This window comes from Erythrolamprus reginae, unplaced genomic scaffold (genome assembly GCF_031021105.1).
Source record: "Erythrolamprus reginae isolate rEryReg1 unplaced genomic scaffold, rEryReg1.hap1 scaffold_242, whole genome shotgun sequence".
Classification (NCBI taxonomy): domain Eukaryota; kingdom Metazoa; phylum Chordata; class Lepidosauria; order Squamata; family Dipsadidae; genus Erythrolamprus; species Erythrolamprus reginae.
Genome location: NW_027248609.1, coordinates 48,614 through 68,718, shown reverse-complemented (window position 1 = coordinate 68,718; position 20,105 = coordinate 48,614). Strand labels below are relative to the sequence as shown.

The following is a 20,105-nucleotide window of genomic DNA, read 5'->3' as shown; positions in this document are numbered from 1 at the left end:
CTTTCTCAGCACTTCGCAATAGCACTTAGACATATATACCTCTGCAAGTGGTTTACAGAGTCAGCCTCTTGCCCCCAACAATCTGGGCCCTCATTGTATCCACCTCGGAAGGATGGAAGGCTGAGTCCAACCTTATAGTAAATGAGGTTGAATGTGTATAATTTTAGAAGAGCTGTGCATGTGTTTACATACAGTTTATATAATAGATAATGTATATTTTTGTGTGCCTGTGTGCAATATGTATGTACACACATGGCATATGTACATAGAATTAAATAGTATATTTTGGGTGTTCAGTAATAGTAAATAGAGAGGGAAATTGCATCTCTTTGAGGCAAGGAGAGGCCAGCCCCCCTAACCGAAACCCTTGATGTGAGTGACATCAAGTTGGCCACCTTTAAGCCAGTCACATGACCTTTAAGCCACCCCGGGTCACATGATCATCAAGCCACTCCCACCCGGTCACATGGCCAGCAAGCCACACCCACACAATAAGCCACGCCCACAATGTGATAGTAAAATTTTTTGCAGTCCTTCACTGACAGCTGCCCACTTTTTCCAAATCGGGAGCCATTCAATTCTCCGACGCTTTCCCAACGGAAGCCGTAAGAGCCGCTTCAAAGCACCTCCTGGTAGGAGAGCTGAGTCATTCCCACGCCTGGGAAAAGATCCACAGCCTTTAAGGAGCATTAAGTGCTTTAATTAAGACCTGGATGATCCCTTAGTTGCCAGCTCAGGGCTCCATTTAGGGTAATCAAAACATAACGGTGTTATTGCAAAGGACAGCGGATGTCTATAGATTTAGGGGCAATTGAAACAATACTGTTTATCTCAAAATGACTTTTCTTTTTGTAGACATTGTTAACCAGGCGATAAAGCAAAGAGATCTCTCTTCCTCACACTCTCTCTCTTTTTCTTTCTATCTGTCCATCTGCCCATCTGTCTATCTATCTATCTATCTATCTATCTATCTATCTATCTATCTATCTATCTATCTATCTACCTACCTATCTACCTACCTACCTACCTATCTACGAAGGTCTTGGCATATTCGGGTTTCTTCCGTCGAAACGTTGCCAGAAATCTCTGAATCCTACATGGGAAGAAACCTGAATATGCCAAGACCTTCATACCGGTGATATTATCTAACTATTATCTAACTATCAACTATCTATCTATCTATCTATCTATCTATCTATCTATCTATCTATCTATCTATCTATCTATCTATCTATCATCATAATCTATTTATAATCTATCATCATCATCTCCCTCCCTCCCTATCTTTCATCTCTCTCTCTCTCTCTCTCCATCCATCCATCCACTCTCTCATGTCTCGGTCCTTTCATATTTCTTTATCTATCCCATCATAATCTATCTATAATCTATCATCATCATCTCCTTCCCTACCTACCTACCTATCTTTCATTTCTCTCTCTCTCCCTCCCTCCATCCATCCATCCACTCTCTCATCTGTCTCGGTCCTTTCAGATATGGACTTTATTGTTAACTCAGGAGAAAATATCCCTTACATATAATTGGGTTTTATAAGGGAAAAATTATTTCACTTCAGTGCAAGGTTCCATTTCCATTGCTGGGAAGAATGCAAAGAAAACAGCACAGTACAGATGAACATGTACAAAGTGCTTAAAAATAGAAGGCTACAAATTGGCCATTCTCTTATAGAGTGAGAAGTCTTTTTTTGTTTTTGCAATGCATAAGTGTACAGAGAATCCAGCGATAAAATAGGCCATCAGGGGCACTTGGCAGGTTAATTTGTCTTGATTTAGCAAAATTGCAAAAGATTTCCAAGCAGATGTTTTCTTTTTCGCGAATAACGTTGCCCAAACAGATGTTCAACATTACTGGATTGAAAGCAAAAAGCAGGGAAAAAAAGGTTGTGTTTGCCCATCATGTTTAAACCATATTGTGAATTACTCTATTTTTTGGAACATGTTAAAACTAACCCTGCGGTCTTCAAACTTGGCAACTGTAAGACTTGTGGATTTCAACTCCTAGAATTCTGGGAGTTGAAGTCCACAAATCTTAAAGTTGCCAAGTTTGGGGGCCTCATTGGAAACCAGATCCGGATTGCAAAATCTCTGGGTGGGAGCAAAGAACAGACTGTCCACTAACTCAGTGGCTCTCAATCTTGGCAACTTTAAAACAGGTGGACTTCAACTCCCAGAATTCCCTAGCCAGTCAGCCAATAGCCAGCCAGCAAACTGAGGGGAGGGACACACCCAATTCACTGAACAACCAGGTCACTAACTGAACAAGTCCACCGATTCACTTAACAACCGTGTCAAGAAAGGTCGGAAAATGGGGCCAAACTCAGTGAACACCTTTTTCACTGAATAGCGTACATTTATTTTATTTTATTTATTTTATTCTATTAATTTTATTTTATTTATTTTATTTTATTATTTTATTTATCTTATCTTATTTTATTTATTTATTTATTTTATTTATTTATTCTATTTTTATTTATTTTATTTTATTTATCTTATCTTTATTTATTTATTTATTTTATTTATTCTATTTTATTTATTTATTCTATTTCTATTTATTTTATTTATCTTATCTTTATTTATTTATTTATTTAATTTATTTATTCTATTTTATTTATTTATTCTATTTCTATTTATTTTATTTTATTTTCATTTTATTTATTTTACTTACGATTTCATTTATTGTGGCCGTAAGTCGAGGACTACCTGGCATTAGCAAAAAAACCACCAACCCAGCCACAAGCAAATTTTGCATTTCACTCCAAACTCGAAAAGCGCGCGGCGGCCCCTTTAAAGACGCCCCGCCCTCTCTCCTCCCCTCTTTTTCCTTCAAGAGATTGTGGTGAAAAACAGCCACCCCACACATACACAGATACACCGCGTGATTCTATACTTCCGGCTCTACGGCGAACATCTAGAGGGCGTGCGTGGCCGAGTCCAACCAAAAAGAGGCAGCAGCCGGAAGTGAAGGCCGGGAAAGAGCGGCCTCTATTTCTCTCCCTTCCTTCCTTTCCCTCCGCCCACTCTATGGTTCCTCCTCCCCGGTTCGCGGCGGCTTGACAAGATGGCGGCGTCGGGCCTAGGCTTCGGCCCAGGGTCGTCGGGGCTCCTCGGCAGCCGGGTCCTGGCCTACACCCTCCACCGCTGGAGCAGCTTCTCCTCCACCTACCTGCCAGAGTGAGTCGGCCGCGTGTTTCTGGAGGGCGGGGAAGCCCTCCTCCTCAAGGCAGCCCCCTCCGTTGGGGGTCTGGGACCACCGCCCCATCTTCCTCGGCGCAAGGAGGGCGCGGAGGATGGGCCTCCGAGTCCACCACCGGTGTATGAGGGTGGAGTGGGGAGGGGGCAGGACCCGGGAAAGACTCCCCCCGATTCCTGCTCTAGCAGGTGGGGAAGGGGTCTTGACCCTCCCCCCCGCAAATAGCCGTTGGGGGCTGGGCTGGGGGAGGAGCCTATGGGTTTGTATGGGGGGGTCCTGCCCCCCCTCAATGGCCAGGTGAAGGAGGCCGCCCCACTTGCCTTGGGTGATTTAGAGGAGGGGGGCGTGGAGGAGGATGGGAAAGGTCAATGAAATGATAGGGAATCTCTATAAGGGGCTGATCAGGGGGCGTCCGAGCAGCGTGGATTCATAGGGATCAGGTGGATCTTGTAGGGGAGGATCTGTCTCCCCAACCTTTTGTGGACAGGCCTGGCAAATGGGGTCTTCATTGCTACTGAGATCAGGGTCTTGATCCTTGTTGATCTTCCTCCTCTTCCTCTTCTTTATCTCTTCCTCTCCTCTTCTTTGCCTCTTCTTCTTTTCTTCTTCCCCTTCTTCCTCTATTTCTTCCTCTCCCTCTCCCTACTCTTTTTTTATCTCTTCTCTTCTTCCTCTATTTCTTCCTCCTATTTTTCCTCGTCTTCTTCCTCTAGCTCTTCCTTTTCGTCCTCCTTTTTTCCCTCTAGCTCTTCTTCCTCTTCTTCCTCTTCTTTTCCCTTTTCCTCCTCATCCTCCTCATCTTTCTCTTCTACCACTCCTCTTCCTCTTCCTCCTCTTCTTCCTCTAGCTCTTATTCCCCTTCTTCCTTCTCTTTTTCCTCCCCCTCTTCCTCTATCATTTCTTCCTCCTCTTCTTCCTCTATCTCTTTTTCCTATTATTCCTCTAGCTCTTCTTCCCCTTCTTCCTCCACTTTTTACTCTTCCTTCTCCCCCTCTTTCTCTATCACTTCTTCCTCCTCCTCTTCCTCTATTACTTCTTTCTTTTCTTCTTCCTTCCTCTAGCTCTTCTGCCCTTCCCTCTTCCTCTTCTTTGTCTTCCTCCTCCTCTTCTTCCTCTTCGTTTATCTCTTCCTCAGCGGTGGGCTACAAGCCGGAATGCTAAATTTTGCTCACCACCATGGCTCATAAGTTCTTGCGGGACCAGCATGATTTTGCTGCTGCATCTGTGGAGGAAGCAAAATCGCGCATGGAGCTACAGGTGCACCCGTGTTTTGGCGAGGGTTTTTTTGCTTCCGCACATGCTGAAACATGGGCGCACCTGCGGCTCCGTGCACGATTTAGCTTCCTCCACAGGTGCAGCAGCAAAATCGCGCTGGTCCCGCAAGAACCTACGAGCTGTGGCGGCGAACGTAATTTAGCGTTTCGGCTCGTAGTCCACCACTGTTTTTCCTCTCCTTCTCCTTCATCTATCCCTCTTCCTCCTCCTCCCTTTCCCAGCAATTAGAGCCTTTGAGCAGAGTCGTTAAGTACATGAGGCATCCCATTAGTGGAGATTCCAAGAGGCCTCCAAGATGATAGAATAGAATAGAATTTTATTGGCCAAGTGTGATTGGACACGCAAGGAATTTGTCTTGGTGCAGATGCTCTCAGTGTACATAAAATAAAATATACATTTGTCAAGAATCATTTGGTACAACACTTAATGATTGTCATAGGGGTCAAACAAGCAATGAAGAAGCAATATTAATAAAAATCTTAGGATATAAGCAACAAGTTACAGTCATACAGTCAACTTGGGAGGAAATGGGTGATAGGAATGATGAGAAAACTAGTAGAATAGAAGTGCAGATTTAGCAGAAAGTCTGACAGTGTTTGAGGGAATTATTTGTTTAGCAGAGTGATGGCGTTTGGAAAAAAAACTGTTCTTGTGTCTAGTTGTCTTGGTGTGCAGTGCTCTGTAGCGACGTTTTGAGGGTAGGAGTTGAAACAGTTTGTGTCCAGGATGTGAGGGGTCAGTCAATATTTTCCCCACCCTCTTTTTGACTCATGCAGTCTACAGGTCCTCAATGGAAGGAAGGTTGGCAGCCATTGCTTTTTCTGCAGTTCTGATTGTCCTCTGAAGTCTGCGTCGGTCCTGTTGGGTTGCAGCACCAAACCAGACAGTTATAGAGGTGCAGATGACAGACTCAATGATTCCTCTGTAGAACTGTCTCTGTAGAACTGATCTGTCTCAAACCTCATTCTTCAGGTCTTTTTTTTTTTTACACAGAGTTAGAAGGGACCGTGGAGGTCTTCAGCATCTTGTTCAAACAGGAGCTCCTGTATGATTTCAGACGTCACGTCCCTTCTTAAAAACCTCCAGGGATGACGTACTTGCAACTTCTGGTGGCAAGCTGTTCCACTGATTAATTGTTATGTCAGGAAGTCTCTCCTTAATTCTAGGTTGCTTCTCTCCTTGATTAGTCTCCACCCATTGCTTCTTGTCCTGCCTTCTGGTGCCTTGGAAAATAAATGGATCCCCACTTCTTTGTGGCAGGCCCTCAAATCCTTGAATGCTGCTATCATATCCCCCTTAGTCCTTCTTTTCTCTAGAGTAGGCAAGCCCAATTTCTGCAGCCGTTCTTCATATGTTTTAGTCTCCGGGCCTTTAATCATCTTAGTTGCTCCTCTGCACTTTTCCCCCAAGTGTCAGCAACTTTTGTCTTGGGTTGCAATTTGTTCTATTGCAATCCCCGGCTGTTGTTTTCTAAAGCAGCCAGCTAAATTTTAGAATGATACCAGAGTTTTGTTGACTGTGTATGTTTTCCCCAACCGTAGATCTTTCTTTGTATGAGCATAGTCGACTTCGGAGGTCTTCAAACTAGGCAACTTTAAGACTTAGAAACATAGAAGATTGACGGCAGAAAAAGACCTCAAGGTCCATCTAGTCTGCCCTTATACTATTCCCTGTATTTTATCTTACAATGGATTTGTTCCAAGGATGTACTACTCTTTTAGTGAAATAATATTTTCTCACGCTGCTTTTGATCTTTCCCCCAACTAACCTCAGATTGTGTCCCCTTGTTCTTGTGTTCACTTTTCTATTAAAAACACTTCCCTCCTGAACCTTCAACTTGTGTTGAAGTCCACAGGTCTTAAAGTTGCCAACTTTGGGATCGACTTTCTTCTTACTAGCTTTTCTCTCGTAAAGATCTTTTAAATTCAGACAAGAGGAAGAGGCACAATGGTGTGATATAAACTGAGGATAACAAAGTACATATTGAGAACGGAGAGTATGAAAAATTAGACTGACTTAATTTTATTGTCACTTTGGTTAGCTAGAGCAGTGTTTCCCAACCTTGGCAACTTGAAGATATTTGGACTTCAACTCCCAGAATTCCCCAGCCAGCGAATTCTGGGAGTTGAAGTCCAGATACCTTCAAGTTGCCAAGGTTGGGAAACACTGAGCTAGAGGTATCACAAGTAGGAAGAGGGAGATTGTGATCCCGCTGTGTAGAGCGCTGGTGGGACCCCATTTGGAATACTGTGTCCAGTTCTGGAGACCTCACCTACGAAAAGATATGGATCAAATTGAACGGGTCCAAAGATGGGCTACAAAAACAGTGGAAGATCTTAAGCATGAAACTTATCAGGAGAGACTTCATGAACTCAATCTGTATAGTCTGGAGGACAGAAGGAAAAGGGGGACATGATCGAAACATTTAAACATGTGAAAGGGTTAAATAAGGTTCAGGAGGGAAGTGTTTTTAATAGGAAAGTGAACCTAAGAACATGGGGGCACAATCTGAGGTTAGTTGGGGGAAAGATCAGAAGCAATGTGAGAAAATGTGATTTGACTGAAAGAGTAGTAGATGCTTGGAACAAACTTCCAGCAGACGTGGTCGGTAAATCCACAGTCACTGAATTTAAACATGCCTGGGATAAACATATATCCACCCTAAGATAAAATACAGGAAATGGTATAAGGGCAGACTAGATGGACCAGAGACAGCTTAATGTGGTTTATAGCTCCGGATGTCGGAAACTTTTATCTTCCAAGTGAGAATTGAATTTAGTAGCAGGAAATCCAAGCCTTTGACTGTAGTACCTGTTTGAGCATTTGGGATTTGTCTTTTAAGAGCTGGGCTTTGTTCACATAAATTACTATGACAGGGAGGTTCATTAAGTGGAAAGGCAATGCACACCTTTGAAAAACCCCTTTCAATAAACTCCTACCTTGTGTAGGAAATGTAACAGGTATTTTTTATAATTCTCTGAATTGATCTAAACAACAATAAGTTTTTCCTTTTTGTATTATGAAGACTTCTATTTTGAGCGGAGCGGTTGTAGCTCCTTTTTCTGATATGTGTTTTGTTTGTGATGTCTGTCTTTTGAATAATAATATATATATATATATATATATATATGTTTTCGTAAATTTTCACGGGTATATGTATGTAGATTGTTCTGAGTTCGGGTTTTGCCCTGTGTAATGTTTTGCATGTCTATGCGACGTTTCGGTGAAATCTCATTCACCATCTTCAGGCTGGAGTTCCAATCTTCGTGCTGTTTACAACAGCACGAAGATTGGAACTCCAGCCTGAAGATGGTGAATGAGATTTCACCGAAACGTCGCATAGACATGCAAAACATTACACAGGGCAAAACCCGAACTCAGAACAATCTACATATATATATATATATATATATATTTAAAAAGAGCTGCTTCTGCTGACTGTTGGCTGTAGTTCAACAGTTCAAATCTCACTCCTGGCTCAAGGTTGACTCAACCTTCCGTCCTACCAAGGTGGGTCAAATGAGGACCCAGATATTATTATTATTATTATTATTATTATTATTATTATTATTATTTATTGGATTTGTATGCTGCCTCTCTCCGTATACTCGGGGTGGCTAACAACAGTGATAAAAAACATCATATAACAGTCCAATATTAAAACAACTAAAAAAAACCCTTATTATGAAACCAAACATACATACAAACATACCATGCATAAATTGTAAAGGCCTAGGGGGAAAGAGTATCTCAGTTCCCCCATGCCTGATGGCAAAGGTGGGTTTTAAGAAGTTTACGAAAGGCAAGGAGGGTGGGGGCAATTCTAATCTCTGGGGGTGTTGGTTCCAGAGGGCCGGGGCCGCCACAGAGAAGGCTCTTCCCCTGGGTCCCGCCAAGCGACATTATTTAGTTGATGGGACTCGGAGATGGCCCACTCTGTGGGACCTAACTGGTCGCTGGGATTCGTGCGGCAGAAGGCGTGCAGCAGATAGTTGCGGGCAAGAGGCTGATTCTATAAACCGCTTAGAGAGGGATGTAAAGGCCCTGCGAAGAGGTATATAAGTCTATTGCTATTGCTATCTGCATCAAAAGAAAGGAAGAACAAATATTAGCCCGGACGAGACTCTTGTGACACTGATGTCCCTTTTGGCGGTGGACTCTGAAATGAACTTGGACTTGAACCCAAAGCTTTTTGCAATTGTTTGCTCACTTCGTGTTTACTTTTTTGGAAAATTGGGAATGGACCTGAGATTCAGTCTGAGGTTCAAAGGAAGCGCTGAACTTTATCCTAGTTTTTTTGTCATCTGTTGCCGCGACGGCTGACCTTTTCCCGACTGAGCGCGCAAAGTATGCACACATGCGCAAATGCTGGGTCACGTGCCCCTCTCCCACCCACCCCAGGACAGGGCAACCATCATACGTACTCGGAGTTGCTGAGCGTCTGAATCTTAACCACGGGGATTGATTGATTAATTAATTAATTAGATTTGTGTGCCGCCCCTGTCCACAGACTCGGGGCGGCTCACAACACAATAAAACAGTTCATGACAAATCTAATAATTTACAATTTAAAATATTTTTTAAAAACCCCATTATTAAGCAGACATACATACAAGCATACCATACATAAATTGTATAGGCCCGGGGGAGATATCTCAGTTCCCCCATGCCTGACGACAAAGGTGGGTTTTAAGGAGTTTATGAAAGGCGAGGAGGATAGGGGCAGTTCTAATCTCTGGGGAGAGCTGGTTCCTGAGAGTCGGGGCCGCTACAGTGAAGGCTCTTCCCTTGGGGCCTGCCAATCGACATTGTTTAGTTGACAGGACCCGGAGAAGGCCCACTCTGAGGGACCTAATCGGTCGCTGGGATTCATGCGGCAACCATGGTGTGAAAAATGGTCACAAGTCATCCCTCCCCCGTTAGCGTTGTAACTTCAAACAGTCACTTATAAATGGCTGTAAGTCGAGGAAAATAATAATAATAATAATAATAATAATAATAATAATGATAATAATGATAATAATAATAATAATAATAATAATAATAATAATAATAATAATAATAAATTAGATTTTTGTGCTGCCCCTCTTCGAGAACTCAGGGCGGCTCACAACCTTCCTTTGCTCTGGATTGCCAAAGCCTCCTTAAGCGCCACCGAAAGGCTCCTCTGGCAGCCCAGAAAAGCCCGAGATGGCCGGGATTAAAGGGGGAATGGCAGGAAACTGGCTGGGCCTTCGTGCCGCTTTCAAATTTCCTGGGAAATTTTTCCGGGCTTGGGTTCTTAAGTAGAAAATGGGTCTTGAGAAGAGGCAAAAAAATCTTGAACACCCGGTTCTTATCTAGAAAAGTTCTTTAGTAGAGGCGTTCTTAAGTAGAGGTACCACTGTGTTTCCAATGGTCTTAGGAACCAAGGCTCAGAGATACATAATAAGCCTCTTGTGCCCCCCAACAATCTGGGTCCTCATTTTACCCACCTCGGAAGGATGGAAGGCTGAGTCAACCTTGAGCCGGTGGCGAGATTTGAACTGCTGAACTACATCTAATAGTTAGCTGAAGTAGCTCCAGTGTTGTACTCTATCTAACCCAGTGTTTCCCAACCTTGGCAACTTGAAGATATCTGGACTTCAACTCCCAGAATTCGCTGGCTGGGGAATTCTGGGAATTGAAGTCCAAATATCTTCAAGTTGCCAAGGTTGGGAAATACTGCTCTAACCACTGTGCCACCCTGGCTCTTAATACATGCTGGAGAAAGGAAAGCCAGGTGCAAAACAAAAGAGAACAGAGAAAAATCCCATCCGATCTTCAGGATGTCCCCGAGCCCTTCCTATTTACAAGGCCTCTTTGTACTATTTGAAAGAGGGTAATTGGAGGACCTGTAACCAAATAAATGGAGAGGAAAAAGCAGAAGAAAACCCTCAATGCTTCTTGGCCGAGCGGCGCAGCTGGCGTAACCGAGATGGTTTTCCTAGAACCGTGATGGCGAACCGATGGCACGCGTCCCCAAAGGTTGCATGCAGAGCCCTTTCTGCAGGTACGTGAGCTGCTGACCAGCTCAGGTCCAGGGCGCATGTGATTTTTGGGTCCGTCACACAAATGCTTTCTCATCTATCTATCTATCTATCTATCTATCTATCTATCTATCTATCTATCTATCTATCTATTATCTATCTATCATATATCTACCTACCTACCTACCCACCCACCTACCTACCTATCTATCCATTTATCTTTCCATCCATCCATCCATCCATCTATCTATCATGTCTTTCTATCATGTCTTTCTATCTATCTATCTATCTATCTATCTATCTATCTATCTATCATCTATCTATCTATCTATCTATCTATCATCTATCAATCAATCAATTATCTATCTATCATATATCTACCTACCTACCTACCCACCCACCTACCTATCTATCCATTTATCTTTCCATCTATCCATCCATCCATCATCCATCTATCTATCTATCATGTCTTTCTATCTCTCTCTCTCTCTCTCTCTCTCTCTCTCTCTATCTATCTATCATCTATCTATCATATATCTACCTGTCTGTCTGTCTATCATCTATCTATCAATCAATCAATCATCCATCTATCATATATCTACCTCCCTACCTATCTATCTGTCAATCATCTATCTATCAATCAATCAATCATCTATCTCTCATATATCTACCTACCTACCTACCTATCTATCTATCCATCTATCTTTCCATCCATCCATCCTTAGGATGGATCTATGTTTATCCCAGGGATGTTTGAATTCAGTGACTGTGGATTTACCAACCACGTCTGCTGGAAGTTTGTTCCAAGGATCTACTACTCTTTCAGTCAAATAATATTTTCTCACGTTGCTTCTGCTCTTTCCCCCAACTAACTTCAGATTGTGTCCCCTTGTTCACGTGTTTACTTTCCTACTAAAAGCACTTCCCTCCTGAACCTTATTTAACCCTTTGACATATTTAAATGTTTCCATCATGTCCCCCCTTATTATTATGATCCTTTCTATACCAGGGCTGGGGAGCGTGTGGTTCCTCGCCGGTTACTGAGCTACGTTGATTCTCGGCTAGGCTAGCCAGGTCTGCTGGCAGTTGCGGTTCCACCACACCTGGAGGGGCTGCGACCCTTCTGGTATTAACGCTGAGTTTTGCAAAACCTCAGCGCTGTAGAATGAAAAGAACCCAAAATAGGACGCTCTGAATACGCCGCTATCCGATTTCCCCCTTGTTGGAAAGCCTTTGATTGCATTGGTCCTTTTAATGCGGGGAGGAATTATTCCCATTGATTACGTCTGATCACTGCTATTCAAGGCTTTTTAAAAGGACGAGATTTGTTCTTTTCTACTGGGGCCATTCAGTTTCTTGCCTCCTTTCCAAGCATTTTTGTTGTAAGGGAATAATAAATATTCAACCCTGTTTTCTTTTCTCTCCCCCGCCCCCTCCATCAGCTGTGTTTTCTGAAACAGAGAAAAAGCACATTTCTTTTGCCGTTTTTCTAAGCCCCTATTCAAGAGCAGGAATTGCAGCGTTGTTCTTCAATCGTTTTTGTACGTTTTGCGGGTAGAGTGCATGGTGCGCTTGATGAAACTTTTCTAAAGAGTCTTCGGAGAGGGGCGGCATACAAATCCAAATAATAAATTAATAAATAATAAATAAAGAAAGAAAGATTGAGCTGGATGATGTAACTTTTTCCCAGAGCAAATTTTTGGATTGGAAGAGAAAAAGGAACTCCGAATTTCCTTCTTGCAGTTTGAGAAGTTTCTTGCCAATTGTAATAATAATAATAATAATAATAATAATAATAATAATAATAATAATAATTTATTAGATTTGTATGCCGCCCCTCTCCGAAGACTCGGGGCGGCTCACAACAATGATAAAAACAATATTATAATGGCACAAATCTAATATTAAAATACTAAAAACCCTATCATAATTAAAAACCAAACAGCACATACGTACCAAACATAAATTATAATAAGCCTGGGGGAAAGATGCCTCAAATCCCCCATGCCCCCATTGTAATATCCAGGGAATGAATACAAGTGGTACGGCTTACAACCGGTCACTTGTAAACTGTTCAAAGTTGCAAGCAGGGTGTCCAGCAAACCTGGAAAACAGGGAAATCAGGGAATTATCAGGGAAATCGGTGGTTCGGGAAATATCAGGGAACTCATGAAAAAAATGGAATAAATCAGCGAAAAAAACCAAGAACAGTCCGTCCCCCCCCGGAACACCATCACTCTGCTAAACAAATAATTCCCCCACCACTGTTAAACTATTCACTAAGTCTGCATTACCAGATTATCTCAGCCTTCTGCTGCACGAATCCCAGTGACCAGTTAGGTCCCATAGAGTGGATCTTCTCCGGGTCCCGTCAACTAAACAATGCCGCATGGCGGGGCCCAGGGGAAGAGCCTTCTCTGTGGCGGCCCCGGCCCTCTGGAACCACCTCCCCCCAGAGATTAGAATTGCCCCCACCCTCCTTGCCTTTCGTAAGCTATTTAAAACCCACCTCTACCGCCAGGCATGGGGGAATTGAGATACTCTTTCCCCCTAGGCCTTTACAATTTTATGCATGGTATGTTTGTATGTATGTTTGGTTTTTATAATAATGGGTTTTTAATTGTTTTTAGTATTGGATTATTATTATATGCTGTCTTATTATTGCTGTTAGCCGCCCCGAGTCTCTGAAGAGGGGCGGCATACAAATCCAATAAATAAATAAATAAATAATAAAATTACTGTTACTATTAATGTTTTAATCGTTCCTATCACCCATCTCTTCCCACTTGTGACTGCATGACTGCAATTTTGTTGTTTGTATCCTTCTGATTTTATATTGGTTGTTTCCCAGTATGATTTGATTGCTTATTTATTCCCTTTGGCTGTCATTAAGTGTTGTAGCTTATGATTCTTGACAACTGTATATCTTTTATGTACACTGAGAGCATATGCACCAAAGACGAATTTCTTGGGTGTCCGATCACACTTGGCCAATAAAGAATTCTAATCTACTCTAATTCAATCCAATCCATTAGATGACATGTGGATTGTGAGTAGCATTTTGCATTAACATATAATTTGATCGAAAGCCTCCAAAATAGCCTTCAAGTACCCTAACAGGTATCGTAATTGAAAAAGAAAGAGAAAAAACCTTTGCAAATCTTCAGCATTTGTTGGAAATGTGTGTTCAGTCGTAAGTGTGAAAAATGGTCATACCAAGTCACTTTTTAGAGTATAGTTGTAACTTTGAATGGTCACTAAATTAATGGTTGTGAGTTGAGGTTTTGAATTCTGATTTTCTAGCTTCATAGAATCATAGAATCATAGAGTTGGAATGGACCTCGAGGGTCATCGGGTGGATAGTCTAAGGGTAAAGTGTTGGGGGTTTGGGGATGACACTATGGAGTCCGGTAATGAGTTTCACTCTTCGACAACTCGGATACTGAAGTTGTATTTTTTACAGTCCAGTTTGGAGCGGTTAAATCTGTTGTGTGCTCTTGTGTTGTTGTGGTTGAAGCTGAAGTAGTCGCCGGCAGGCAGGACGTTGCAGCATAAGATCTTGTGGGAAATATGTAGATCATGTTTAAGGCGTCTTAGTTCTAAGCTTTCTAGGCCCAGGATTGAAAGTCTAGTCTTGTAGGGAATTCTGTTTCGAGTGGAGGAGTGAAGGGCTCCTCTGGTGAAGGCTCTCTGGACCTTTTCAAGGGTGTTGATGTCTGAGATGCGATATGGGTTCCAAACAGATGAGCTGTATTAGAGCAGTGATTTTCAACCTTTTTTGAGCCGCGGCACATTTTTTACATTTACGAAACCCTGGGGCACATTGAGTGGGGGGGGGGGGGGGGGCGCCCTAAAAAAAGTCTGGACAAAAAAATTCTCTCTCTCTCCCTCCTCTTCGCTCTATTTCTCCCTCCCTCTTTCTCTCCCTTCCTTCCTCTCTTTTTTGCTCTTTCTCTCTCCCTCCCTACCTCCATGTCTTTCTCTATCTCTCCTTCCCTCCCTCTCTTTCTCTCTCTCTCTTGCTTTTTCTCTCTCTTGCTCTCTCTCTTTCTCTTGTTCTCTTTCTCTCTCTCTTGTTCTCTTTCTCTCTGTTGCTTTCTTTCTCTCTTGCTTTCTCTCTCTCTTGCTTTCTTTCTCTCTGAGCTTCGCGGCACACCTGACCATGTCTCGCGGCACACTGGTTGAAAAACACTGTATTAGAGGATGGGTCTGGCAAAAGTTTTGTAAGCTCTGTAGGGTTGTCAACTTTTTTTACATTTACATCTCTCTCTTTCTCTCTTGTTTCCAGGAATATCTTGGTAGATAAGCCCAACGATCAATCTTCACGGTGGTCTTCAGAAAGCAATTATCCCCCACAGGTGAGATTTAATGGCGCCTCTGTGTTGGATTCAAATTGTAGTCAACAGAAAGGAATTTTGATGAATCCTTGTATGCCCCGTCTGTTGCTATAAATTCACAATTGGTACATTAAGCTTGGTGTTAAACTTGTAAATGCCACTTAACAATATCATAGTGGCAGGGGTGGGTTCCACTTAACTTCGTTTTATTTTGTTTTATTGACATCATTTTACTTCATTTCATCTTATAATTTATTTTATTTACATTATTGTACTTGATTTCATTTCCTTTTATGTCTCTTTTGTTTTTTGTTTATTTTATTTTATTTTTATTATTTATTTTTATAATTCTTCTGCCGCATGAATCCCAGTGGCCGATAAGATCCCACAGATTTGGCCTTCTCCGGGTCCTGTCCACTAAACCAGTGTTTCCCAACCTTGGCAACTTGAAGATATCTGGACTTCAACTCCCAGAATTACCCAGCCAGCTGGCTGGGGAATTCTGGGAGTTGAAGTCCAAATATCTTCAAGTTGCCAAAGTTGGGAAACACTGCACTAAACAATGTCGCATGGCGGGCCCCAGGGGAAGAGCCTTCTCTGTGGTGGCCCCGGCCCTCTGGAATCAACCCCCCCCCCGGAGATTAGAACCGCCCCGATCCTCCTTGCCTTTCGTAAGTTATTGAAAACCCATCTATGTCACCAGGCATGGGATAATTGAGAGATCCCCAGGCTATTATGGTTTATGAATGGTATGATTGAGTTGTATGGTTTTTTATGATATGGGTTTTAGATGTTTAATTATTGGATTTGTACATTGTTTATTGCTGTTGTGAGCCGCTCCGAGTCTTCGGAGAGGGGTGGCATGCAAATCTAATAAATTATTATTATTATTATTATTATTATTATTATTATTATTAATTGTGCCATTATTAGTGTTATAAATAACCCAAGGCTGCAAACATATAGAAACATAGAAGATTGACGGCAGAAAAAGACCTCATGGTCCATCTAGTCAGTAAATTTCCTGTATTTTATCTTAGGATGGATATATGTTTATCCCAGGCATGTATAAATTCAGTTACTGTGGATTTACCACCCAAGATCTACTACTCTTTCAGTAAAATAATATTTTCTCATGTTGCTTCTGATCTTTCCCCCAACTAACTTCAGATTGTGCCCCCTTGTTCTTGGGTTCACTTTCTTATTATCCAAGATCTCCCCTTAATTTCCCCCATCATAATTCTGTGAGGTGGGTTGGAGTGAGAGAGAGAGAGAGGGACTGGCCCAAAGTCACCCAGCCAGTCTTCATACCTAAGGAGGAACTAGAACTCAGTGTCCACCAGGAATTGGCCCAACATCACCCAGCTGCCTTTCATGCCTAAGGCAGAACTGGAACTCGTGATCTCCTGGGGATTGTCCCAAAGTCACCCAGCCATGCCTAATTTAATTTTTTTATTTCTTTATTAGATTTGCATGCCGCCCCTCTCCGAAGACTCGGGGCGGCTCACAACACTAATAAAAGACGACGTTTAAGGGGTGACTTGATCAAAGTGTATAAAATCATGCATGGGATAGAAAAGGTGGATAGAGAAAAATTATTTTCTCTATCACACAATACTAGGACGAGGGGCCACTCCCTAAAGCTCACAGGTAAGAAAGAGAGGACAAATAAAGGGAAATATTTCTTCACTCAGAGGGTCGTTGGTTTATGGAATTCACTTCCAGAAGAGGCCTGGATAGCTTCAAGGCAGGATTAGACAGATTCATGGATGCCAAGTGTATTGGTGGTTATTAAAAGGGATGTCTATATGAATCAGGCCAAAGCCCATCAAGTCCAGCATTCTGTGTCACACAGTGGCCCACCAATTGTCCATGAGGATCTTGAGCAGAAAGAGAAGGCAAGACCCTCCCTTTCCCTTGACCCCCAACAAATGGGACCCAAGGGAACCCTGCCTGCCTCAACCAACATAGAGGCGGCACATGGACATCCGTTTCAATAACCACCGATACACTTGGCATCCATGAATCTGTCTCATCCTGCCTTGAAGCTCTGCAGGCTGACAGCTGTCACGACCTCTTCTGGAAGTGAATTCCATCAACCAAGGACCCTCTGGGTGAAGAAATATTTCCCTTGATTTGTCCTCACTTTCTTACCCATGAGCAGTTTTAAAGCGATGGATTCCTCAGAGGGAAAAGCCTGCTGCCTCTTTCCTTCCTTTTTGCCATCTGGAATCTCACACTCCGGCGGGCGCACAAAACTCTACACTGTTGGCAGAGGTGAAGGATGGAAGGAAATAAAACAACTGCCTCTGCTGACTTGAAAATTCAGCTAAAAATAACCGCCCGAAGTCATCGTGTTCTGCGCTTCCTCCATGCGTCTACCAGATGGCCTTTTAATAGCTCCTTCTTGGCACAAAGGGCTCCATGCAGTAGTTAGAAGTGTGACAATGAGGTATTGACATTGTCTTGAGGGTGCAACATTAAGCATTTTATCCCTCTCCTCAACAGCCCAGAGCTTGAGAAATGTAGATCACATTTGCAGATGATCCTGGACATAAATTGTTTCAACTCCTACCCTCAAAACGATGCTATAGAGCAGTGTTTCCCAACCTTGGCAACTTGAAGACATCTGGAATTCTGGGAGTTGAAGTCCAAATGTCTTCAAGTTGCCAAGGTTGGGAAACACCGCTATAGAGCACCGTACAGCAGAACAACTAGACACCTAAATAGTTTTTCCCCCGAACACCATCGCTCTGCTTAACAATTAATTCCCACAATTATTTGTTGTAACTTGAGGACCATCCATAATCAAAAATACAAATGAACTTACGTATAAATTACGTGTAAAAGCTGCCCCGAGTCTACAGTCTTATTTTCACATAAAAGAATTCTCGTGTTTAGTATATATATTTAGTATATATTTATTACTTAGATTTGTAAGCCGCCCCGAGTCTTCGGAGAGGGGCGGCATACAAATCTAAGTAATAAATAAAATAATAAATAAATAAATATCCAATAACAGAAGTTTGATTTTTTCCCCCAAGTTCATTTTCCAGTGGCCTGAAAAGGAATTCTATTTTCAATCTACACTGCTCAAAAAAATAAAGGGAACACTTAAACAACACAATATAACTCCAAGTAAATCAAACTTCTGTGAAATCAAACTGTCCACTTAGGAAGCAACACTGATGGACAATCAATTTCACATGCTGTTGTGCACATTCAGCTTTGTACAGAACTAATGACAATTTTCCCTAAAACATGATGTGTGAGAGGCCGAGAAGGACCTGATGCCAGTTCCACACAGTAATACCGAAAATTATTTATTTATTTACTTACTTGCTTACTTACTTACGTACGTACATACTTACTTACGTACGTACATACTTATTTATTTTATTGATTAGATTTGTATGCCACCCCTCTCCGAAGACTCGGGGCGGTTAACAACAATGAAAAAAACAATGAAAACAAATCTAATATTAAAAATAATCTAAAAAAACCCCAATTTAAGAGACCAATCATACATACAAGCATACCATGTATAAATTCTATAAGCCTAGGGGGAAGGGAAATTTCAATTCCCCCATGCCTGATGACAGAGGTGGGTTTTAAGGAGCTTGCGAAAGGCAAGGAGGGTGGGGGCAACTCTGATATCTGGGGGGAGCTGGTTCCACAGGATCGGGGCCGCCACAGAAAAGGCTCTTTCCTGGGTCCCACCAAACGACATTGCTTAGTCGATGGGACCTGGAGAAGGCCAACTCTATGGGACATAACTGGTCGCTGGGATTCGTGCGGCAGTAGGCGGTCCCAGAGATATTCCGGTCCGATGCCATGAAGGGCTTTATAGGTCATAACCAACACTTTGAATTGTGACCGGAAACTGATCAGCAACCAGTGCAGACTTTGGGAAGCCCATGATTGCTCTCGCAGCTGCATTCTGCACGATCTGAAGTTTCCGAACACTTTTCAAAGGTTTCCCCACGTAGAGAGCATTACAGTAGTTGAACCTCGAGGTGATGAGGGCATGAGTGACTGTGAGCAGTGAATCCCGGAAAATTATGTTATATATTTGAAATAATCTATGCTTTTCTAAAGTGTTCTTTAATATTTTGGGATAATCTGACAAAGGTAAGATCATAGATATGTATGTATGTGTATCTGTATGTAAATGCATATGTATATATATATATGTGTGTGTCTACATATGTGTGTGTGTGTGTGTATCTATGTCTGTATAGATATAGATATACTGTAGATATGATATAGATATAGATATTAACAGAGCTGGAAGGGACCTTGGAGGTCTTCTAATAGTCCAACCCCTGCTTAGGCAGGAAACCCTACAGCAATATACACTTGTTTTCATCTCTTTCTCCTTCTAGTATTTGATCTTGAAACTTGAAAGGCCGTCCGTAGTTCAGAGCATCACCTTTGGGAAATACGAAAAGACTCATGTCTGTAATTTAAAAAAATTTAAAGTCTTTGGCGGAATGAATGAAGAAAACATGACTGACCTTTTATCGAGGTAGGAGGTTTGTTTCCACGTCTTTTGGTGCCTATCCTAACAAGCCTAAGAAAGCAGAAAGTCTGGTTTTAAAATTTTAAAGGGAGGGGGTAAAATCTTACTCATTTGCCCCCCCATCTGTATGGTTTATGGGGTTTTGTTTTTTTACATGACCTTGGTGGACCTAATACAGGTAAGTCATTCATTTAGTGACCGTTCAAAGTAACAACGGCACTGAAAAAAAGTGACTTACGGCCAGTTTTTGCACTTACATGGCAGCCTCTCCATAATCATGTGCTCAGAATTGAAATGCTTGGTAACTGGTATGAATTTATGACGGACACCAGTCATGTGATTCCTTTTGTCAACCTTCTGACAAGCAGAGTCAGCAGGGAAACCAGATTCCCTTAACTACCGTATCTTTCAGAGTAGAGTGGTACCTCTACCTAAGAACGTCTTCATGACGTCAAAGCTCCGCCCATGGAATTCCCTATTGGGATTCCCCACCTCCTTTCCAGCCTCCGGATCGGCTGAAAACGCTGCTGCCGATCGCAAAAACGGCACTCCGCCGAGTGGCGCCGCCCGGCTGTAACCTTTTGAAACAGCCGGGTGCTTCTCGGCGGCCTCTGGAACCCGAACCTGAACTTCCGGGTTCGGCGTTTGGGGGAACGCCAAGAAGCCCCCCGGCTGTTTCAGAAGGTGACAGCCGGACGGCGGCGCTTCTCGGCGGCCTCCGGAACCCGAACCCGAAAAGTTCGGGTTCGGGAGAAC

The 20,105-nt window shown here is 42.5% G+C and overlaps 1 protein-coding gene across 1 annotated transcript in view; it reads left to right on the top strand.

Annotated features, from left to right (window-relative positions):
• Positions 1–3,047: 3,047 nt before the first annotated feature.
• The window catches only part of LOC139156045 (muskelin), a gene marked incomplete at its 3' end in the record, with an annotated part of 63,950 nt that continues 46,892 nt past the window's right edge, over positions 3,048–20,105 (top strand). The window contains exons 1-3 of the mRNA XM_070731391.1: positions 3,048–3,188; positions 14,779–14,848; positions 19,213–19,355. Of these exons, the coding sequence (XP_070587492.1) occupies positions 3,076–3,188; positions 14,779–14,848; positions 19,213–19,355 (326 nt within the window). The remainder of the gene's footprint in view (positions 3,189–14,778; positions 14,849–19,212; positions 19,356–20,105) is intronic.